Here is a 25,652-nt window from a genome sequence, read left to right as displayed (position 1 = left end):
TCCCGTATTTATTATTATTTTTTTAAGGATTGCTGAGAGGTTAGTGATAAATGGAAACGAAAGAGAAAGGGCGGCTATTAGGAGGAAGAAAAATGCCTCCTCACGAACATTTCTATGTCCTTTTCACCTGAGAAAGAATTGTTTTCTGTGTTAGCATATGCTATATATCTCGAATCAGTGCTCCTCTTTACGCAAGAAAAGCGCCCATTACGAACATGTCCTGTGCCCCTTTCACCTGAGAAGGATCCATTTTATGCCGTTAGCAAGTTCCCTTTTGTCATCTTTTAGGTGTCCTTTCTCGTATCAGTGCCCCTTACCCAAGAAGAGTGCCCCTCACGAACGTGTTCTGGACCCCTTTCACCTGAGAAGGACCCGTTTTATGTCTGAGCAAGTGTTCCCTTGCCTTCTCGAATCAGTGCACCTTTCGCCTGAGAAGGATCCGTTTATGTGCCCCTTTGCCTTTTTATAGGTGCCCTTTCTCGTATCATTGTCCCTTTTTACCTAATGTACTAAAGATATTGATCAGTTTGTCACAGATTCTTGGTCGCATTGAGAAGATTTATTGATATTCAAATGCTCATAACTTTCTCGTTATTCATTCAATCTTTCTCAAACTTTCATTGATCTCTTTCTTTGATTTTTCTCTCTTGAATCAATTCTAGTTGTTTCAAGGGTTTCATTCTCCCTTTAAAAACATTATCTACAATTGTATGATAAATATGTTCAGAATAAGTCATATGAAATCTGTGTCAATAAGCCAGTTCGTAGTTCCACTCTGCGCATGATCAGAGGAAGGTCATTGGTACTGAAGTGACATGGTGGTTTAAAATTCAATGAGATAAGCACCAACTTTGATGTCATGATTATTGATGTATTCTTTTCAGGGCCGTAGCCAGAAGCATCCCCGCGCACCTTCCAACACCATAAATTAAAAAAAAATCTTCGCGACAGAATTTAGTAAAAATAACTTAAAACATTTTTGTGTTTTTTGCCAACTGCAAACTTGTAGACTTGTCTTCATGAGTTACCAGTTTTTAAAGTCTTGTGTTCTGTTCTTTTCAGATCTGAAACGGGGCAATACTTGTACCCCGCCGCAGATTTCTTTACCTAGTCTTGCCTTTAATTTTACAAAACTAGTGTGTTTGTTAAATCGTCAATAATTGTGGTACAATTTGCAAACTCACAAGCTTGTTTACTTTGTGTGTTATTATAGCTCAATCTGTTTTGCCCTTTGTGGTTTGCTGACTATAGTAAGGCTCTGAACAAGGAGCTTCCTCTAAGCCTGGCTACATGGACTTGGTTTTGCCAACTGGTTGTCTTTACTCTATAAGTCGTATCCTTCTTCGAAGTTAGTACCCCTATTTTTCTTTCTTTCTCTCCCCTCTCTCCTTCTTTATGTTTTCTCTTCCTTTCTTTCACTCTTTCTTTTTCTCCCCTATCCTCTATTTTCATAACTGGTACATGATTTTGCCGACTGCCATGAATGTTAGCTACGGCCCTGATTCTTTTTAATTATGATTTTCATTTACATTCACACAAAAAAAAAAATGCGTCCACGAATGACTGGTATATATATTTCACAGTTTGACATCTTGATTTTGATTGACTGAGAGGCACTGTTCATATATGGTAACTGTCGGATAAACAGGTACTTGTCGGATAAAATGTCCGAAAAGTCCTTTCATGAAACGCCCCCTGGTCTATTAATGCTATGTAAGAAAAGCTTACGTGATATCTTGCTTTGAAATCTGCCTATCATACTGAAAGAAATGAAAGGTCATTTGACCATAATTGTCCATGAATACAAATAGACAAGACCAATATTGGGAGAATTTGAATTCAAGGAGCATTTTGGGGTAAAAGTTGGGAACCGGTCTATTTCACCTAATTTGAATGTGCTAAATCTGATAAGACCGGTTCCCAAGCCAATTTTTCATGTCTTGACCGCCTAATTTGCATAAACAAAATGGCTGCCAAATTGACCATTTAAAATCCTATTTCTACAATATTCTTTTATAATACTCGCTTTCATCGACATGGATACTGCAAAATCCTGCATACATAACATGTACCATTCGGGAAAATTTGCTTTTTCTGTTTGCGGCTAATTAATTATGCAAATTTATGCATATTTTGCAATAAAATGCTATAATTTGATAATTACACCTAAAAAGTTTATTATTTTGGGTACAAATAGCATTTGTATCATAATGATAATTGTTTGGCCCTTAAATATAATATTTAGGTCAATTTTTATATTTTATCGTTCTTTGATATTTCTTTATGTTCCTGTATTTTCTGCCATTTGCTTTGGATTTGTTTGATATGAGATAATATCAATGGCAGACAAATATTAAGCTTCAATGATCATGATGATTGAATCATTTGATAAACTTCTTTTGCCACAAATGTTAATTGTACTCAGGAACAAATACATACACATGATCCCACGCTCCCACACCCACACCTGTATATAGAAAGTAATAAACTTCAAGGTATAGTAGACATGCCCAATATGAAAACACTTTGATGCCTATCCTATAATCATGCCAATTACCAAATTCAATGAACCCGTACGAAAAGAACAGTTTAGGAGTTGGAAAACCTGTAATCATGCTGAAATTATCTTTTTTTTCTTGAAAAAGAAATATCATGTTTTATAACAGATGTAATAATCAAATAAATGTATGATTTAAGCAGTGTAGTTTATCAATCTGATATAAGTATCAGTACATTTTGAGCAACCTTGTAGCAAAATTATATTATTTGATTCAGCTCCATCAGAACTACGATCATGGCAGTTAACCAAAGAACAATTTGTGATAAATGCATTGTATTACTGGATCACTTACTAATTTTTTGGTCATTACCGATTTATTCATTTATTTGGCAACGATACATTTTCCCCAAGTCAACCATCAAAGTAATAACTGAAAACCACAGCTTCTATCCTATCCTTGCCTTGGAAGATTCTTTGACAAACGATACTGAATACAGAAGAGGAAATGATAAAAACATGGGGCTTAACACAGATTAGCTCCAAGGTAAAAACATGGGCGAAACGAGGAGGCTTCCAGCCCAGTCATTGCCCAATGTAGAACAAATTGTCACACTGCGTTCTATGGTTAAAGTGCTAGTGATGCCTGATTGATGGAGGTAAAACAGTACGTAGACCAGCCTGATGAAAGTAAATCAGCACGCAGAAGTCCAGTCTAGAGGTTATCCGGTAATGGATGATATTTTCTGCACCACCTCATGTAAGACAATGTCTGATCTCAGCAATATTGTGGAGCTGGTAAAATGCAGATTTGCAGACATCTGATGTGCATTTCTTCATGCTCATTGTTCTATCAAAGACTACGCCAAGAGATCTGGCCTTGTATACTGGAGATATATAGCTTATTCAACTATTAAGACTGGAGTTGGAGTCATAATAATTACGCATATATGGAGATGACAGAACAAGATACTTCGCTTTTTATCGTTAAGCTCTGCAGGAAGTAGACCTTCATCCAAAATCGAATCCTCAATGACAGCACCAACAACAGCAGCTGCACGAACCACACGAACCTCTGTATCTTTCACTTTTGGATCAAAAGTGAGGTATACAGCTGGATGACATCAGCATAGAAGTGTATACCAAGACCATGAAGCCACATTATAGAGCCAAGAGGAGTGATGTACAGTTTGAAGAGTAATTAGGGACCAAGGACAGACTCCCAAGGAACTCCATAGCAAAAGGTAATCACAGGATACTGCACGCCAGTGATGAATGCAGCTTCATACAGCTCTGTTGGCAAGGTAAGAGGAAAGCCATTGGAGTGCAGAATCATCAATTCCAAAGCAGACTGTCAGCCTTCCAAAAAAAGACATGTTCAGTGGTATCAAAACCGATTGACAAGTTAAAAATAACTTAGGCAACTGTTTTCCTCATAGAAAGAGATATCCTGGCTCTACAATTGAAGAAAATTCTCGACATAGACTTTGATGGTGATATATCAGACTCTCATGCCTATCAGAGCTTTGTAAGCTATTGGATGCTCTTTAATAGTTTAATACCGATCAAAAGAAGTGGATTAATAATCACCTATAGGAACGCCAAATATGTCAGGTACCCACCATCCTCTGAAAGATATCTTCGTTATCAATTAGAAATAGTCTATCTTATGAAGATATGAAGATGTGTGAATATTAGAAGTATGATAAATGGACAAAGGGACATTTCACGATTCACTGCGGTATCAAAAAGGTGCACTCCGAGCATTTTAAAACCTGAAACAAGATCTGGTCAGACAGCAGATTCTCTCTCAAGACAAAAGTTTATGTTTCTCTATGGATCTAAGACATGAGAATCGGACATATCTCAAGAACACAAACACGATGACTTCGATACCAACTGCCTCCGCATGATACTTGTACTAAATTAGTTTGATTTCAACAATTAGAGATGACTTTTATAATATGAGGCTGCCCTATCAATGAAATATGGAACACCAAATCGAGCTAACATTGATCATTCAACACCACTAAGGTAAAGGTGTATATCAAGCTGGGGGAAGCTGGATGCCTCTAAGATGGATGAAGCGACAAACCTTGATAGGACAGGTGCAGTACTGCATTGGAAAAGATATATTATGGAGATGCACAAATAATCTGTTAATGAAGTCCAATGATCAAAATTTGTTATTGAAAGGATATGCAGTGTCTTATTCGTTGTGGAACTTTGGGACATCACAGTCTGGCTTTTAAAACATGGAAAACGGTCTAATTGATAGGTAAAATGAGATATTAGATGGTTTATATGTGGGTTCAGTTATTAAATATTAGATATTAAATGCAACTGATTGACTTTTAGGAGTTGAGAATTACAGTACTGTCATGATTCAAATTAGTAATTCATCATCTGAAAATTGTAAATATGAATAAATTGATTGATATCAAAATTCAAGATCCCATTTTATAATGAAAATTTAATCAATTAATAGTGACACACGCTTGAATACTGATCAGTTCCTGAAATTGGTTGGATCTCCACCAGTGTGCTTTTAAACGGGAAAGCACTCCCTGCAGGAATTTACCTTTGTATGCAGATGTGGGTGTGGGAGTGGGTGCATCTGTTTATGCCCATGGATATATATACGAATAAAAAGTGTAAAAAAGTGAATACATAATTAAATCATTGAAGATGATTATTTTCTTCCATTGATAATCAATACCTTGACAGATCCCATAACAAACATGTACAAAAAAGGTACAAAATACAAAGAAATACATGAGAAATTAAAAAAACAATCAAGAACATTATTATTCACTGTGATATTATATTCTAAGGATCGTACAATTATTTTTAATGATGCAAATGCTATTTGTACCAAAAATATAAACATTTGAGCTGAAATTATCAAATTATAGCATAATCATCCAAAATATGCATATATTTGCATAATTAATTAGCCACAAGCAAAAATAACAAATTTTCCAGAAAGGTACACGTATGTATGCAGGATTGTGCTGTATTCATGTCTGTGAAAGCAAATATAATTAAAGAACATTGTCGAAATAATATTCTGAATTGTCAATTTGGCAGCCATTTTGTTTATGCAAATTAGGTGGTCAAAACGTGAGAAATTAGCTTGGGAACCGATCTTATCAGATTTAGCATATTTGAATTGTGTGAAATAGTCCGGTTTCCAACTTTTACCCCAAAATGCTTCTTAAAGTTTATATTGGCCTCTTTTCCCAGCCAGAATTGGTCTAGTCTAAAACTGGTCTATTAATCATTCCAACGGAGATAGTGGTTTTGAAACATCTAATCCACGTTTCCCTAATATTTTAATACATATAAAATGAAATGGAGATTAGTTCTTTTGTAATTGGATTTTGTGTTGTGTTTTTATAATTCATGCGAAATGAATAAAACTAAATGTCAGAAGGACAAGGTTCACAATAATCATGATTATGAGTTATTCATAATTAAAAAATCAGTATATTAACCAGATTATACGTGTCTTTACTATTCTTCTTTTTAGAGTGACCAATATTGCCATAAAAGAGAGTTTTCGCAATCAGGACGCGGCCGCTCTCTATAGAGTGAGTCAGAAAAAAATGTCCAATTGGTTGAAGCTGTCTTGTCTAATTCATGAACATTTAGTCATTGATATATCATGAAAGAGTTTATCCCCGCTCATTTTGGTACCTATTTCACATGGATCTTTGCATGCATGACTGACTGACTACGAGGCAATCTACAGAAGATCGTAAAATATCAGTTGCGCCAAGTAGCTGGGTGAAAAAAAGTAACTTGTCTGCACACAGAAAGACATCAAACCATCATTCGACACAGAGACACACACACCCTCACACCACACTCACATGAACACACACAACACACACCACCACTCACGTGCCCAACCATATCCAAACATTTTGTGAAGGGCTCAACATAAGTAACTGCTTCCAAATAAGGCAAGCGGGGACTTTTGGCCACTGTTGACCAACCAAAGACATAACCAAGGAGATGAGGAGGAGATGAGAGGCCTGCGGGTCACAGTTCTGTGTGCGCGCCCTTCTTGGCGACCCTGATTGGCTGGCTCCTGAAATGCGCCATTGAATGTCTTTAACAGATATATTTGGCGCTATACAAATGCTGTGCATCATCATCATCATTATGAGGATATGTGAACACTGTTTTACGAAGTGTCTATGAAGTTTTCTAAGAAAGGTGTGTGTGTGGGTGAAATGTGGGGTGTTTGGATGGATGTGTGTGCGAGAGAGTGATGTGTGGGTGTGAATGTGTGTGGGGTGGAATGGTGGGTATGTGTGGCGTTCTCTGCGCATAAAATTGCTCTCTCGGTCGCGTATATCGCTCCACCAACTTTCGACAAAAGCCTCTCAGCTGTCCATTGCGATTTGCAATGGGATACCCTGAACCCTATGGTTATCTTTCCCTCGATATTTGCACCGTTTTCCATTTAGTATGAATGGTCATTAAATATGTGTGATTTGATGTTTATTCCAACGACTGTGGGGAGACAAGCTTGCTTGATATGGCAATGACTGATGAAATAAAAATTCAAAGTGAAAGATTATGATTTGAAAAAAAAATCATTTTTTATTACATTGAATAAAGTTTAATCTATTCAGCGTGATTATGTAATCAAAGCTTGCTTGATAAATTGAGCTATTATGCTTCAACTAAATGCTAAAAAACAGACACATATAATCCAAAGAGATAGTGTCCCACCGGCGATCTCTCCTTTTGTTTCTCAAAAACTCTTGATTTAAATTATATAAGTTTAATAATGTTCAGAGAACTGTTTCAGTTGGATAAATTGCAGACTTAAAATATTTCATCATAATTATGATCTGTTATGATTGGATACCGGGGGAAGAAATTATGTCAGGGGAGACTATGAAAAGAAACCAAATGAGGTTACCAATTCCTCTAGTTTGACATCAAAAAATATTCCATACACAATCATGGCACCTAAGGACAACTTTGATTTTATGCAGGGGATACATGGTTATTGGTTAAACCTTTAAAAAAATACACAGAAAAAAAATGGATTCACTTGTCTGTCCATTGAAACACTTGATAAGAATGAGTCCATGTGACACGCTGTGTTTTACTATGTGTACTTATTGACTCACTATTGTCTGTGATAATATTCCATGTCATTTTAATAAAGGAGAAGTTGGTTAGGTTGTAATGTAAAATTGAGAGAATTAGAATGAGCAATAACTTTTCTGCAAAATATGGTACCAATGCTACAGGTAATACACGAATACAATATTATTATGCACCCAGCACCCAAGTTAGGTATCATGTACTATTCCTGCTGTTTCACAGACACAGAAATGAAAAATATATATATATATATTAAAGAACTCTAAGTTTTAAAATGTTACCTCAAAATGTTAATGAATTCCGAGCATCACGTTATCAGGAAAATATCTTTATTATCTTTATGACGGATTTTCTTTAAAATTTACGTGAGTTTAAGGTTTAAACTATACGTTCTATCATAAATACACATGGTGCTGCCGAAGTACTGGTACTAGCTATGTTGTAACTACTGGTAAAATATATATATGATTTGATTATTATTATTAAATCATGCAGTCGTTCTAATTCTTGAAGTAGACATGCATACGACTATATTTCATGAACCACCCTATAGTAAACCATAACCTTTATAGCCATTGACATAATCCTCACGCGCTGCATATCTCTGCCGTTTGAAAGTCGACTCAAACGGCAGAACGCATTTACAGCAGTGATCGCGGACTGAACTGGTCAAGATCTAGACGTTAGTGGAGGTGTTGTTTTATAGTGGTTAAGGATTCGAATTCCACTAGGCTGTAAATCCTGTAATGGCATTCGGCATGCAAGGCGCTTATCCATATGGGTTCCTGGTAAGATTTGAAGTTATTAGAATGGCATGTGAACTGGTTAAGAACGATTGCCTGACCTGGGTGCTCCCCAGGGAGTGGAGATGGTGCACTTTATTAGTGGAAAAGTGATGGATCTAACGAGCGACCGGGGTAATGATAATTACAAGTAAAGAGCTTAGAAACACAAAATAAGAAGCGCAATATAAATGTCACTGTTGATTTTATTTGTTCGTAAAACCCTATACTCAGTCATTGCTTATATACACGCAAATATGAATGGGTGTAGGGCTTTTCTTAACAAGTAATTATTAACGTCTAGACCTAGACTTGGTCCGAGCCGCTTCACCTCGCACATTTAGTTTAAGACCAAGTATTCAGCATGTACGTTCAGGCGCGTTTAGGGAAATAACAGCTTCGAGTGCCTTGGCTAGAGGATGTTACTTTCATAGCTTCCTATATATGTTTGATTTTTTTAACAAAATCGCAGATGGACGCAACCAATTTAATCCAAATACTTCAACATTTTTTGTAATTTAGACATTTCTCCTGACATGAATTGTTCAAAGTTCAAAGTCTCTGGATGCAGTCCCTTCGTTTTCTCTAGGTCGAAAGACGGATGATCTGACTGATAAAATTCACAAATAGTGCAAATTACCTCCGCAAATGGTCGTTTGGCAGGTGGTTGATACTCAACAAACTCCTTAGCGGTCATCTAATATAACAAAGAGATTAAAGAAAAACAATCATGATAGGATATCCGATTACTGTCAGTGGATCTGTCATTCGTGACTTCGTAAGGACAATTTATCAAACGATGATCCAAAATACGTTATGATAATATGATAATGCCAACTAAATATGACTTGATGCTCCGACGAACTGAGAGCATTCAAGGCCCTGGCAAAGATTTTTGTTAACACAACTGGGGTGCCGGTTTAAAGTTGACAATAAAAAAGGGTTTTCAGGAAGTGAACAAAAGAGAAAAGTTTTCGCAACATTATGGACGCCTATGATGAATAATACACGCAGCATCCCTAGGGAAATCTTGGTGGTGCTTGCAGATCAGCACCCCGCTTCCCAGGGCTATGCTTGCATCATCAGTGGTGAATACAGATTTAGGATAACTGGAGAAGCGTAACCGTAAAAATACCGGCTGTATTGTCATGCAATCGCTGCTAATGGACAAAAGAGGGATTATTCCTCAAATATTTGATATTTCTGATAGTGATTATTACGGATTATGCCATCTAGGCAGTGGATCAGATGCATAAAAAAGTGGCAATTGCTTTTGCTAGGCTTTTGTTTGATTCCGCATGCATAAAGATTAACGAGCAAATGCTTTTGCTAGTAACCTCAAGCAATTGCTAACTGCCTGGTAGCATGTACTTGACGATTGCTAAAAAGCATGCATACGGCGAACATTTGTCTGTGTGTTCAAGCATTTGCTTGGGGTTTTCAAGCAGCTCCGTCAGAGCAGCTTGAACATTTTGCTCGATCAGGGCCCGGAATCCCCTGATCAGGGCGTTCGCGCCATTGCTATGCAGCTGAGAGAGAATTCCAAGTTATATAGTAGTCTAAATTTACACGTTTTCTTCCTATTCCAAACCGAAAGTAAACTATACAAATTCAGTAATTAGAAACCAGTTAAAGGAAAAGTTTGACACACGACTAATACCCCTTTCATAAACCCATCCTCCAATTAGCCGCCTAAGAGTAATGCGGATAATTCAATAAAAATTGCGTTCACAAACTACGAAAATAATCCGCACTATTTTTACGAGCGCCCGTCCTGAAAAATGCGGATAAACGTCATGACAACTGCACACGCCCCCTCCGATGCGGTTGTGTTGGAAAAGGGTGACCATGTGACCGCACCATGGCAATTATCCGCATTATTTGGAAATGCGTTCATAAAGTCAAAATCTGGTCCCGATAGCGCTATTATGCGGATAATCGCAGCATCAAAATAATGCGGATAACTGGTCCTCCTCCGATTTTACGACCAAATGATGCTGCTATTAGCGGCATAATTTGGTTTATGAAAGGGTTATAAGGAAAAGATTTTAAATGATATATTTTCACTGGCAGTCTGCCCCACCTCTGTATTCCCGTCCAGCCTTTGCCGAGTCATGTTCGCAACCATGCAGCAGGAAGTCGCTATCGTTCAAAACGCTTGCAATTGCGAAGGCATAATATTTTGCTTTGCTTGCAAGTTTTATACATCTGATAGTCCAGGATAGAAGAGGCGTAACCTTGTTTTTTAATATATACAGTAAATTTTGATGGTTTCTTGTCAATTCGAGGGTGCTGATTACGAATCTGAATGATGCCACTCGTGTAACCTTGAGCATTTCCCGCAAATTGGCAAAATCCAATATGGCCGCCAAAATATGCAAATTACCCATAAAAATCCTAAAATTGTCCGCACATTAGCTACGAAAGGCATGAAATTGTGTGGCAGGAGTGAGATACACTCTGAAAAAATAATTTTTGACAAAACATTTATTTTCCTCATATTCAAAATGGCCGCCACAGTCCATTGTATACTCTAGTATGTACAATATGAATAGGGAAAACTAGCTTTCACAAAAGTGAGCACTAAAGTGCAAAAAAATCTAGATGTATGAACGAAGTGATATATGCAAATCATTATCACTAACGAGATATACCATTTATTATATCATAAATGGGAAGATTGCATTTATGGTGCTCATTTTGGTTTCCCACTTTGCATTGTGCATAATACTGTTAATGTCTATGGCGGCCATTTTGAAAGTAAAAATACAGTATTTAACACAAACTTTAAACCTGAATGATATATTTCGTTAGAAAATATGTTTTTAACAGTATCCCATTAATTTATCACATATATATGCATTTTAGTGATCACTCCTGTGATTTCTTTGTCCCTCATTCTCATTGTGCATAATACTTTAAGGGCCTTTGGCAGCCATTTTGAATATCAAAATACAACATTCATCACATACATGGCATATTAATAATATATTTCGTAAACAATTATGTTTTAGTCAGTATTCCACTCGTTTCATCTTAATGATATGCATTTCAGTGATCACTCTTGTGAATTTTTTGGCCCCCATTGCCATTGTATGCAATACTGTTTGGGCCAGTGGCGGCCATTTGATATCAAAATACAGAAATCTTCCCATTTATGACATAATAAAATGGTATATCTCGTTAGTAATGATGATTTGCATATATTACTTCCTTCATACATCTCGATTTTTTGCGGTTTAGTGCTCATTTTTGTGAAACTTAGTTTTCGCTATTCATATTGTTCATAATAGAGTATACAATAGACTATGGCGGCCATTTTTAATATCAGGAAAATAAATATTTTGTCAAAAATTATTTTTTCAGAGTGTATTTTACTCCTGCCACACGCTTTCATGCATTCCATAGCCAATGTGCTGACAATTTTAGGATTTTCATGGGTAATTTGCATATTTTGGCGGCCATATTGGATTTTGCCAATTTGCGGGAAATGCTCAAGGTTACACGAGTGGCATCATCCAGATTCGTATTCAGCACCCTCGAATTGACAAGAAACCATAAAAAAATCTTGTATTTATAAAAAAACAAGGTTAGGTCAAGTTTCTATGGGGCCTATCCTGGACTATGACCCAGTGACAACTTTCGTGAAATCGTCCACAGGCCGCTCACCATCGGTAATTATTTTGCTTATTTATTTTTATTTGGCCGCAGTTTGGGGTCACCAAGCGAACATGAATATGTAGAAAATTGCTTGCCTCCTTGTATCACACAAGAAAAACGTTGCTGGGCCTTTTCATGTAAAATCTCACCTTTCCAGCTGACAAAGTATTATCATCACGTAACTTATTGATGACGTCACAATACTCTTGGACGGTCAAATGGTCACCGGCGAGTCCAATTGTCAGACCTGCAATAGGTGTACAAATTAATAAACGACTAAATGATATGAACACAATTCATGACATTAAAGAGCCTGATACGTGTTATATACGGCAGCTTCTGATTTATGGCACAACTTAGTTTCTCTTATCATACCGTCTTTGATCCACGTATCGGGTCCTTTTTTTGGCAATGTGATTTTGACTACTGAATGTTTTTCACATAATCAATATGTAAAAATAAAAATAAAAATAAGTAAAATTATATAAATATGGCAGTAGAGACTGAAATACCTAATTAAAGTATTCAATCATAAGGGCTATGCATTACGGTCCAAACCAACCTTGTCACCGTCGACTATATCCTGCAGGAAACCAAACGACATACCCTTATACACTCTAAAAAAAGATTTACCCAATATAGGGTAAAATGGGAACATGCATGTTGGTTGGGTAAAAATATTGTGTAAATTTTACGCAATGTTGCGTTGAAAAAGCCCAATACGGGGAAAAATTGTACCCAGGAAATATGCATATTCCCTTCCCACTCAATATTGGGTAAAATTTTACTCAGTGTTTTTAGAGTGTACCATGGAGCTCCATGGCCATACGTACGCAACAGCTCAAACCACCCCCTCCTATACTTAAAGGACAAGTCCACCCCAACAAAAACTTGATTTGAAAAAAAGAGAAAAATTCAACAAGCATAACACTAACAATTTCATCAAAATCGGATGTAAAATAAGAAAGTTATGGCATTTTAAAGTTTCGCTTATTTTCAACAAAATAGTTATATGAACGAGCCAGTTACATCCAAATGATGATGTCACTCACTCACTATTTCTTTTGTTTTTTATTGTTTAAATTATACAATATTTCAATTTTTACGAATTTGACGATTAGGACCTCCTTGCCTGAAGCACAAAATGTTAAAATAATGGAATTCCACGTGTTCAGGGAGGAATGAAACTTCATTTCACATGACAATGACGAGGAAATAGAAATATTTCATATTTCATATAATAAAATACAAAAGAAATACTGATTGAGTGATGTCATCAACTCTCTCATTTGGATGTAACTGGCTCGTTCATATAACTATTTTGTTGAAAATAAGCGAAACTTTGAAATGTCATAACTTTCTTATTTTACATCCGATTTTATGAAATTTTCAGCATTGTGCTTGTCTGATTTTTCTCTATTGATTCAAATCAACATTTTTCTGAGGTGGACTTGACCTTCAAGCAGATACCATTAGCTGTATAAAAAGAATATCAGGTCTATCGTCAAAAGAATACATCTTCAAAGAAGCAGCGCCGCCATACGACGAAGCCCCGAAAAACAGAGGCTTCGAAAGGGGAATCCAGTATGAAGAACAATGACGAAGGGGGCCTAGAAGGAGAAGAAACAGGAGCAGTAAAATCACGTGGTTCAATCCCCCTATAACGCAGGGGTCAAGGCAAACGCAGGCAGCAAATACTTGAAACTATTAAACAAACACTTCATGAAGGGTAATAAACTGCACCAAATATTTAATAAAAATTCAGTTAAAGGCAGCTACAGCTGCATGAGAAACAAGGATGTAGTAATGAGATCACACAACCAGAGATTCATCAAACAAGCCAAGACTAAAGAGAAGGGACCGAGGCAGAAAAGTTATTGCAGAAAAAGTAATAAAAACGCAGTGCCCTCTGAAACGGCCATCGTCTACAAAGCATCCTTCATGAAAACGAGAGAAAAAAATGCTACTATGGTCTTGCAGGGGGGGGGTACATTCAAGGACAGGTACAGCTAGGAATCACATCAATCAATGAAACATGAAAAATGCAAAAATGAAACTCAACTCTCTTCAGTATACTGTATGTGGAAACTAAAGGAAGTAAACACCTAATTCGAATTAGCATGAGGGCTAGAGAAAAAGTCTAACACTATTCCTAAGAAAGAGTGGGCTCTGCAATCTCTGCCTAGAAGAGAGTATATCATTATTACCAATAGCGAAAATTGCCTCAACAAAAGATAAAAAAATAATATCGTGCCGCCACAGACACCGACTAAGACCTCCTGGAAAACCAATCAGGTGTGATGACCCATCGCAACACGCAGACACAACCACATCGTCAAATCATCAGTCTGCCTGAAGATCGCCGAAAGCTTGAAACCGACGTGTCGGTTTTAGACCAAGCTAACCAAGGTATAATATATAGGGTGATTCCATACGTGTCGTACAGGACATTTAGAGAACATTTGACAGTTTTTGACAAGAAAAAACAAAAAATATTCCAGTAACTATAGGTGGTCATCAACTACTACCAGAGTGTAAGAAAAACCAAGACTTAACATGACTTGAATTCACATCCTGTATAATACAGATTAAAAATAGTAATGTGTCGTACGGACGCAGAAAAAGTGGCTTTTTTAGAAACCTCAAGTTTGTACTCAAAAGTCTGTGAGTTGGGCAGATAAATTTCATAGAAACTGAACTCAAATTGACACTCAATTACCCAAGAACAAGCACATTTATAAAAGAAAGCAAAATAAACATTCATGAATAAATAAAGCAAATTATAATTTTCGAGAACATTGTGGCTTACGGGACATTCAAAATGTGTCGTACGGGACATCTCTAAATTGAAGCCAAACTTTCTTACTTTATGTCACTTTGACTGCTTCAATCACATTATTTGGCTGATGATAATGATAATCCCATCAAACTAAGACATTCATTAGGTTAGAAACCGCTATTAGGTGAATATTTTTGTCAATATATCATAAACAAAATAATGTGTCGTACAGGACAATTGTGTGTCGTACAGGACACTTCTGTGTCGTACGGGACACTTGTGTGTCATACGGACACTTGAGTGTTGTACAGGCACTTGCGTGTTGTACTGGGCAGCCTGAATAAATAAACATGAACTTTTTATCAATCAGAAGGAGCATTACCCCTAAATTCTTGCTTATTTATAAATAATCTTTTAATAAGCAGTCATTCAGGACAATACAATTAAGTAACCTCAATATATACAATTGGGAGCAATATGTTATAATTTTTTCATGATGGGAAATGTACAAGTGTTCACAGCATTTTTATGAGCTGAAAACTTCAGGTTTTGTGTGAAGTTATATTTTAGGGAACTAATTGATGATTTCCAAACACTATTTAAACAATAAATGAATGAAACTCTGTATAAATTATGGGGCTAAAATGATGACTTTATGATTTTTTTATATAAATTGTATATCTACATGATATATGTCACAACTGTCACTTTTTTGGTTTTTGGGGTCACAATTTTTTTTTTCTAAAGAAATGCGGTTCTTCTTTTTCAAACCCATCTGCATTTCATGAAACCATATGGTTTGTCTTATTTTCCAGATTTTTTTTACAGCAAGCATGAGGCTACACATGATGCGGATCCTGAAAGGTTTTCGGCTACCAGTTGAGGATTTGAAAGTAGTATATTGTTCGTATGTGCGCCCGAAACTCGAATACTGCGCCCTGGTTTGGCATTCTGGCCTAACGCAGAAAGAAAGAAAATTGATAGAAAGAATTCAGAAACGTGCGTGTCGCCTCATGCTTGGCCAACGGTACACCAGTTATGATGATGCCCTTACTATTCTTCACCTCCCAACATTGGAAGAGAGAAGGGAAACGTTAACATTGAAACTAGCAAGTAACCTTACTAAGGAGACGTCCCCATTCCATCACTGGCTCCCTTCTACCAGAGCCATTAGCACGTCCCGTAACCTGCGGAATGCTGGGAAATACTCTGAAATTAAGTGCAAAAAAGAGCGCTATAGAAAGAGCGCACTCCCATTCATTGTGAGGCTACTCAACTCAAAAATCTGAATAACTGGCTAAATGAAAATAATAATTGTATGAATAATGTTTAGTTGGCAGTATGAAATGATATGGTTAGCATCAAAGTGTCTTACACTACTTAAAGATGTTATATTTTAAATTATGCTCAAACGAGAAATCTTAATGTTCTTGGACACAGATTTTCCCCCTTTTATGCATTTCAAGCTGGATATCTCGCTAGTCTTTATTATGTTTGCCATACAATTCATCGGTATTTTGTCGATATTTTTATTTACAATAAAAAATTATGAATTATATTACCTTAAACTTTGTATCCCAAAATCCTATACTTGCACCGAATAAATGGCCGTTAACACACGCAGACTAGTTGGCTTCATATAATATAATTATTGCAACAGATGTGATTGGTTTGCATTAATGGGTACATGAATTATATCAAAGATGGCATATTTATTTTACATCCCAATGCAACCATTTCGAATTATATCATAAAATATTCATTAGTAAATTTATTTGTTAAATCATAGATTCATTGATTACAGATCAGACTTTAATTATGTATGTCTTACTTCATTATCTTATATTTTTATCAACTATTGTTTGTGTTTTGTATCTTTGTAAATTGTACACAATTCAGCCGTAAGGCTGCTATGTGCAATGTTTTTTATACCGAAATAAATAAATAAATAAACTTGAAAAACGTAAGGAGTTTCAATACTGTATATAAAAAATAGTGATCATCAAGGGAAGTCCAAATAGATGATCATGATGATTGATATGTATTTTTTTTACATCATATAATAATTCCACATGAGCATGCAATAGGGAGTCATCTTCCAGGCTAGGTTGAAATAATTATAAAAGTTTTCTTTTCATGCTCAATGAAAAGAAATTAACCTGCTCTGATCAGTGAAAATCACCAGTTTAGCTGAGGGGATTCACAAAAGAATAAGCCTACATGAAATCAATTAAAATGTTTAGAATCACCTATTTCATGTTCTATGGAGATAAACAAAGTACCTTTTCAGTTCACTTTATGTTAAATCAATTAAATGAATTTAAATATGCCTACTATTTATGGTTTCTGAATCGAAATCCTGCAATTAAATGCATTATTATATTGTGTGTCGTACGGGACATTTTTTAATAGGACAATAATTGAAAAATGAAGGGCAGTAATAAGATCCTTATGGGATAAATCGATCATCCATGGGTAAAAACAAAGAGAAACTCATTTTATGAAATTGCATCATCAAAAATAAAATTGTAGGAAAAACTTTTGCATTGTCATGTGTCGTACGGGACATTGCCAAAAATAGGTTCGGAAAAATCAGGGCTGCCCCTATTATGGATCATGAAAATGTTGTAGATATTATTTGGAACCATCAATGATATATTATTCTATTGACCTGCAATATTTTTAATCTTCTCTTGCTTTGCAAATAATTGTTTCAGGTGGAATTTGTACTTGACTATTCAATGAGCAAAATTATTGAAAATTTAAAATTCCATTGTTCTCCCCCCAAAAAACTATATCTCTCTTAACTTTTGGTTAAAACTCATAATTTTCATGAAATTTAGGTATCATAGTAAAATATTACACTACTTATGACTTATTGAAAGCATGTTGAAATTTATGATATTTTTGAAGTTCTAGTGTGGAATCGCCACGTTTGTGTGTAGGGGAGAGGGTGTGTGTATGTATGCGACTAGTATACTGCCATCCACCCCACCCCCCCCCCAAAAAAAAAAAACAGAAACAACAATTTCCTACACGATTTGATTTACCTGGGCGTGAAAACCCAGGGTTTGATTCTCAGCCACGAGCCCCGGCACCCTATAAAATACTTATGGCATAATCACACTGAATAGCCAATCATTTTGGTAGAAATAAGTGGTGTGTGTCTACCTGGTGGATGATGTTTTGTAAAATGTATTCTCGGGGCGGGGGGGGGGGGGCTGACCGTGCGGTTAGTAATCGTGTTTGGAACATAACAAATAGGAGGAATGAGATATTCCACCCCCTTAGCTAAGTTAAATATTACTGATGATTTTACTTGGCAGAAGCGGATCACTATCCCTTGATAGGTAGTATAGTCTCTTACCTTTATACTTCTCAGGATCGTTAAAAATGGCCGCTACAGGTCCCCCTACTGCCTTATGTTTGTATGAATACAATTTCTTTCCTGCCATAGGAATATCTGAATGATGGAGAGAGCAAAAAAAATAATGGGAAAAATATAAGAGAGAGACAGAGAGAGGGGGAGATACCCAACTAATAAGAGAGTGCAGAATAATTATGAATAATATGGACAAACAAAACATTATGTAATTATTAAAATTCATTAGACTAGCAAATTGCATTTTGATATCAAATTGTTAATTAAATTATGCATGTCGAGCGTGTGAAAAAATTACTGTCCATTTTGTTCACGGGGAATATTAAGTAATCGTTAAAAAAATAGTTATGATAAACATTGCTCTTGATAGAGGCGTACGATGTGGCTAATCAGGTGACGCCATACATAGTTCACACCTAAAAGAAGTAGGAAGAACGAAGGAAAAGAAAGGCCATTAGAATTAGTATTTCAAATACTTAAAATGCACTCGAAGCATTTAACGAAAAGATCCTATGAAAAATGGTAGATGAAGAAGTTATAAGACGTGAAAAATATTCGGTTTAACAATCTTTAGTCAGAGATTTATTATGGTCTAATGTGACACCGCGATATATAACACGATTAGACTGGGTTTTTTATGGGCCTTCAAATTCCTCACACAAGTTAAAGTGTATTTGATAATTACTCAATGTTATTTTCCCGTCTTTTGTCTTCTGCAGGAACGTCATTAAAACACCCATGGGCATTGCTAAATGCAGAGAAGTAGCCGATAGACCCGATGCAAACAAATATTCTTCTATTTCTGCTCTATCGTCCATACTGGGGACGTCTTTATTCAAAAGTTTCTTAACGGATTTAGCTCCAATAATCACGACATGCTTCACATCAGCTGACTTTGCCGCATCCACCATGTTTTTTCCCTGTAGCATGAAAGAGAAGCAGATAATATAAAACAACAGAATGCTAAATCAAATCATTGGTTGAGAACGCACTTTGTGACCAAGTTTTTTTAAAGGTTTGCTACTGTTGCTATTGTTTTTGCCTGATATTAATATTGGCGACAATTTCAATAATTCGTTTTCTGACGACATGTTGATATGACTTTGAATGACCACGAAACATGTTTGAAGAATTAGGTACAACATCGTCAACAGTTTAGATGTGCAAACAGGTTGGTGAGGGGGGGGGGTGCTGTGAAAAGCCGGGCTTGTAAAATTTTTATCATGAACAGATAAGTTAAATGTATGTCGTGGATTTGAGATGTGGATTATGCATCCATCGATCAACACAAGGCAATACTCATTGCTCTAGATTACATTTAATAAACGCCATTTTCCGGTTATTAGTACATCATCCACACTTGGTCATGTGGTCGCATTTGAACAAATATGCCTCTTATAGGGTAGGCTATAAATAGGCACTGTAAATAATTTCGATTTAAGATGATTCTTTGATAGAAAAATAGGACTGTTAATAAGTTTTATGACTCTCTTCTTAATGTCAAGAATGTTATTTTTCATATAATCAAATACATTTAGACATTAATACATAATAAAAATGTACAAGTATAAAAAATGAAAATTGTATTTCAACCCCCTAGGACCCAAATGTTTAGAATTGGACAATTTTCCTTTGTATATTAAGAGTTTAGAATGCACCTATCACGTAATAACATGCGAATTGTGATACATTGTTCAATTCTATCTAAATTGATTCCAAACCTTATATCAAGTTTAAACATACAAGCCTCTGATTTATACAGGCTTTGAAGCATGTATTAAGCTTTTCAAAAATGTAAGTATTTATTAAAAATGTGAATTATACAGGCATCCCATTCTAAACTTTCCAATCTTACCAAAGTGTAGTGACTTATTATCCTCTCTTTTTCTATTTGTCCTCATATATCACTACTTGACAAACCGTTGGGGCAGTCGTCTCCACTGCATCATCATTATGCTGCACTCTACCCAGGTGAGATGAAACGGTACCTGGAAGGATTGATTTCCTTGAATGCAACAAGCGCTTGAAAGTTGAAACAACAGGTGGATCTCAGGCTGGGGTAAATATAACACACCTTGGCAGTTCAATAAATGATATGTTTTTTTTTTTAGACTCTCACCATTTGAATTTCTTTAGCTTGGTCATGGATTTTATAGAAATCTGTAACTATGAAGACACCATAAGCACCACCAAATGCTCTTTCCAGTGAGGGTTTATCCTCCGCAGAAGCTGCCATCATTTCAACTCCTAAAAATACAAAGTGGTTGAAAGAGTTACTTTCCTGTCACTTATATTTAAAAAAAAATAATAAGAGCAAAAAAAATAATAATAATCCATTAGTCTGTTAGCAAAACGAAACAAATATTAAAGGAGAATGAAACCTTTAGAACAAGATAGCTTGTGTGAAAGCAGAAAAATCAAAGAAACAGATCAACGAAAGTTTGAGAAAAATCGGACAAATAATCGGACAAAAAATCGGAGAAGGTTAAGAGCATTTGAATATTGCGATCACTAATGCCATGGAGATCCTCACATTGGCAATGCGGCAAAGATGTGTGATGTCACTGATGAACAACTCTCCCCATTACACTAGTATATATTTCAATAAAACTGCCTCTTTTATTACAGTCATCTATCAGTAGATCATGTATTCTTTCTATAGGAGGGCATGTAATAAAGATTTTTAAAGAATATATTGCGGATAAAAGTTTCTATCACCACAAGAAAAAAGCAAAAAGAGACATTATGGGGGTATTTTATAGCCCATCAAAGGGAAAGTTTTCACATGTGACATCACACATCCTTGTCGCAATGCCAATGAGAGGATCTCCATAGCATTAGTGATTGCAATATTCAAATGCTCACAACTTTCTCATTGTTTGTCCAATTTTTCTCAAACTTTCTTTATTGTTATTCTTTGTTTTTTCTGTTTCAACACAAACCTACTCATTTCAAAGATTTCATTCCCCTTTAACATCATATTGAGGCAAATGGGATTAATATTTACTTTTTTTAATTTATAAACGGTAAACCTAAAAAGTCTGCTTTAATCATCTACTTTAATGCTTTATTTTTTATCTCTCTTTTCCATTATGGTAACAGATTAAAGAATGTGTATACAACCTTGCTTGTATATATATGCCCGCTCTTAAGTTCCCTCTCCATTAGTCGGCTCCAGCCCCACCCACCTCTACCCTCTCCTCTTTGCGAGCTCAATAGCTTCTAATAATCAGCAAAGCTTAGAACGTATACACTCCTATTTTTGTTTGTTCAAAATCACTTTAAAACGACTTTTAGGAGAGTGAAATCTATAGACCTGAATAAGTGCGCATCAGAGCACGTCAGAAATGGGATGGGATGGATTCTTCATGGATTTAACTTTCCATTGATATGTTGTGCATTGAAGGGTGATAATACTATACTAAAAGAAATAATAGTACTATGCAAACTACTTTGCGTATACCCCCCCCCCAAAAAAAAAGAGAAAAACTACACATTTTGGAAAGGGCTGCCTGATTGAAATTATATCACCTTTTTTTTTTTTTTGGGGGGGGGGGTTCTTATATGGATAGCCGATAAGGTCAAATTTTAAGTGACACTAAAAAGTTTGAAACTTTTCATACTTGAGTGAGCACTGCCCACTTGAATAAAGGGTATGTAAATATGGCTTGGCAAGACTTTAATAGACTTCCAATTTCTTTCAGTTTTTGAGAGGCGAGTCCTTTAATTTGAACTTTGCAAAGCAGTGCTCACTCAAGTATGAAAAGTTTTACAACTTTTTTAAATGTCAATTGAATTTTGGCTTTATTGGCTTTCCAGGGGTAGCGTAAACGGGAGTGGGGGGTTCAGCCCCGCCCTACTTTTTTCCAAACGCGTATATCAAAAACGTAAAAATTTCCATCTTATTGTGATTGTTATTATGGTCCGCCCCCCATTCAAAACCGTTCCGCTGCCCCTGCTTTCCATTTGCATACCGGTATATTATGTCTTTCCCCCCAAAAGTGATTCTTTTTTATTTGGCAATCATTTCAAAAGTGTATAGTGTTTTTTTTAGACGAACTATATATATAGTTAGAGACTGACCACATATCTTTTATTGGTCTGGATTGCGCTTTACCTCAGTGATCGCTGCATTAAGTATATCTTTTGTCAAGATATGAAAGAACCTTCGGAGCAAGGTGGTGAAAAAAAAGAGATTGATCCGATTAATATTTCATTGTAATAATCATCTATGGTTTGGGAGTATTTTTAAGTTTGAGATTGATCATTGATGGCATTCTAACTGCAAATTTAGAGTTTATTAGTGATGATAACGAATTCATTTACGAAGAGACAGTAAGCAATTAAAAAAAATATATATCAACAAAACATCAACAACAAACACAATTGATAACAAAATATGATTAGCACACAAATCTAACAAAATATAAAAAAAATGAAAGAATGCATAGGGGCACTTGTTCACTGCAACCAACATGCCTGTGGGAAATATATAGGTAGGACTACAGTATGCCAATGCTGTATACGTAGCACACAGTTTTAAAAATCATTAAAATATCACTTTTGTGACCAAAATTACTAATTTCCATACAGTTTCAATTTACTTTTCATTAGTAACTTGGGAATAATTTTTGTATTCACCAGAGCGCTCAAAAACTTGAATTTTGGGCATATTTTTGTGTACGCCCTCTATTGTGGAAAACAATGTGGCAATAATATTTTTATTTTTCAATCCCTATTTCTAAATAAGAAAAAAATAATTTAAAGAATCAAATTTACATAAGAGCCAAGGTATATGATGAATAGCTGTATTGGAAACTGACAGTGTAAGAAAATAAAGCATTTTTCCCATAGAAAAGCAGAAAAGCCAAAATTGCCACCCTTATTTTGCCACACATTGAGATGTAAATGAGAACAAGGTTATATCATAACCGTAACATTAGGCAGGTTCCATGATACGACATTGTTTGAAATTAGACAATTTGAGATACGAATTTATCAATATTTTCAAAACACGATATGAAAATAAACTGATTCATTGTTATTATCATACGTTCTCATAAAAGTTTTAAAATTTCATCCTTGAGACTTTCGTGATTACCTTGTATAATGATTATCAATGGTAATGAGAAAGGTTTTAGTATGATCCCGCTGGATCAAAGGAGAAAATTTTTTGTAATTTCAGCAGGGGCGGATCCAGCTTTCGCCAATAGGGGGGCCGAAAAATATTTTGATCAACATTTTTTTGATTGGCCGTTACAATCTGGCTTTTTTTTGTTGGTTTTTCAGGGGGTAGTCCTAACTAAAGACTGAAATTTAAAGTATATGTTAGTATTTATTGCTATATACAATATAAGGTATCTCATGTGGTCTTAATATATAATGCGAGCGCGAAGCGCGAGCTAAAAATCTTCGATATTCTATGTCCTTAGAACTGAAGATTCAGAGCAGTTTTTATAATCATGAACAAAGATAAGTATCCGACTAAACAATGCGAGCGCGAAGCGCGAGCCGAAATTTTTATCATATAGTAATGTGAAAAGTGACTCAATTAGGACTGTTTTTAGTGATTAATGAAGAGGATACAAGTATCACCAATTAAATAAGGAGAGTACGAAGCGCGAGTTCAAAATTTCTGATATTCCGACCTGAAAAAAATGAACAGTCTAAGCGCGTTTTTATTTAAATAAACAAGCTGTGTGTCTCAAACAATTAAATGCGAGCACGAAGCATGAGCTTAATTTTTTAATATACTTACTTGATAAAGGAGCATTTTGACAAATTTTGGTAAGATTTTCCAAAGAGCATAGGTTTCTCACAAATCAAACAATGCGAGCGCGCAGCGCGAGCTGAACATTTTGATACACATTAACAATTTGTGTAAATCAAACAAAATAATGAAAGCTTGATGTGCGAGCTAAAAAATTGTGTGCAAATTGATATCAGAACTGGATATATTGTATATTGGTTATACATTAGTGTCATTTAACCTCTTGAATGGGATTCAGTACACAGGCAATGCGAGCGCGAAGCGCGAGCGAAAATTTTTATATAAAGTCTATTTTCCAATTCTTCCCCTCACATTTTTTTGGGTATCCTTTCGGGGTCGGGCCGGTCGTTACGAGGCTGTAAATTACCCATCATGGGTAAAATACCTCTTTCTTACCTTTCTTTCTGTTTTTCGTAGTTTCTATCAAGGTAAAGAGTACATTTTTTCTGCAGGTTGTCAAAAAATAGGGGGGCCGGGGCCGGCTCGGCCCCTCCTGGATCCGCGCCTGTTTCAGGGTTCTTTAAGGCCTGGTCACACCGCCCGAGCGTTGTTAGTGCGGTCCATTTTCGATTTCGATTGTTTTTATTTTGTTTTCGATTTTTTCCCCAATTTTGTGAGCAAAATTCGACCCTCTCGCCCTACCGCTCCACGACCGCTCCAACAACGCTCGGGCGGTGTGACCAGGCATTTAACGGTTTAAATGAAAAAATGTCATAAAAAGAAATTGTAACTTATGTTCATCGTACGATAGAAAAAATTGATAGAAATTCAATGAACAAGGTTTTCTGGTAGAAAGATAAAATGAATGTGATTCAGGCCTACCTAATTCAGCAAGTGCTGTAGCCGAGCGGCCCTCGACATTACTGGTGATTCCTCGAACTGCCACGGAACTATCTTCAAGAAGGGCGTAAACAACGGATTTTCCGAGAGTCCCAGTCGCTCCACAAACCACGATCAATTTCTCCATCCTGTACCTTATCGTTTTCAGCTGATATAAAATGATGAGAGTCGAGCTAACACTGCCAGAAATTTTCAAAATGCCGTTAAGGAGATGTCTGTCTATCAGAAAGTGACAGGGTATCAGGTGGGGCTTAAGTAGATATAGGACTCTCCGTTTCATTCATTACATTTACTCGTTCATCAGGGCATGCTTTCTACTGTAGTGAGTTACAGAGCCATATCAGCTGGATGATTTCGAATAAAGCAATGGAGTATCCGAGGATCAAAGAACACTATTTAGATGGTCTAAGTTGCGTCATACGTGAGTGATAAAATTGAAAAACTAGAGTCCAACAAAAAACTTAATTTGTTTTGTTGACACTCGAAGCAATCCCATTTAAGTGAATTGTTTACAAAATTTGGTGGGTGTGGGGCTTGTCGGTATACAACCAGCAAACAGGGGCGTTGCCGGGGTATTTTGAGGGGGTGAATGCGTCGCGTATTCTTCTCAATTAATTATAAAGTTATTTTAGAGTTAAACGGACCAGATATTTTTTTATACTCTCCCTCATTTCTTCACATTTTTTTCCTTACCTGAGAAATCAAAGGGAGTCACAGTCGCCTGTCCCTCCCCTTCATACCTTTTCCATCCTAGTCCACCACACCCTGTACGCAATAAGTCATGATACGGAAAGCTCCTTTTAATTAGCATG

The 25,652-nt window shown here is 36.0% G+C and overlaps 1 protein-coding gene across 1 annotated transcript; it reads right to left on the bottom strand.

Annotated features, from left to right (window-relative positions):
* Positions 1-8,339: 8,339 nt before the first annotated feature.
* LOC121424228 (nmrA-like family domain-containing protein 1) lies at positions 8,340-25,185 on the bottom strand. Its single transcript, XM_041619838.1, has 6 exons — positions 24,823-25,185; positions 20,350-20,477; positions 18,916-19,150; positions 18,216-18,311; positions 12,219-12,316; positions 8,340-9,106 (listed from the first exon to the last, which is right to left on the bottom strand). The coding sequence occupies exons 1-6, from the start codon at positions 25,118-25,120 to the stop codon at positions 8,897-8,899; spliced, it is 1,065 nt and encodes a 354-aa protein (XP_041475772.1). The 5' UTR covers positions 25,121-25,185; the 3' UTR covers positions 8,340-8,896.
* Between the last annotated feature and the right edge of the window lie 467 nt (positions 25,186-25,652).

This window comes from Lytechinus variegatus, chromosome 1, assembly GCF_018143015.1.
Source record: "Lytechinus variegatus isolate NC3 chromosome 1, Lvar_3.0, whole genome shotgun sequence".
NCBI lineage: Eukaryota > Metazoa > Echinodermata > Echinoidea > Temnopleuroida > Toxopneustidae > Lytechinus > Lytechinus variegatus.
This window is presented reverse-complemented; position numbering and strand designations above follow the sequence as displayed.

Bases quoted from the DNA above. Each gene is read 5' to 3' on its own strand.
- LOC121424228 (XM_041619838.1), bottom strand. From the start codon at position 25,120: ATGAAACGGAGAGTCCTATATCTACTTAAGCCCCACCTGATACCCTGT. The intron at 20,478-24,822 runs GTAGGCCTGAAT...TTGTATTTTTAG, and splicing joins TACAGCACTTGCTGAATTAG to GAGTTGAAATGATGGCAGCT. The intron at 9,107-12,218 runs GTGAGATTTTAC...TTGTTATATTAG, and splicing joins ATACTTTGTCAGCTGGAAAG to ATGACCGCTAAGGAGTTTGT.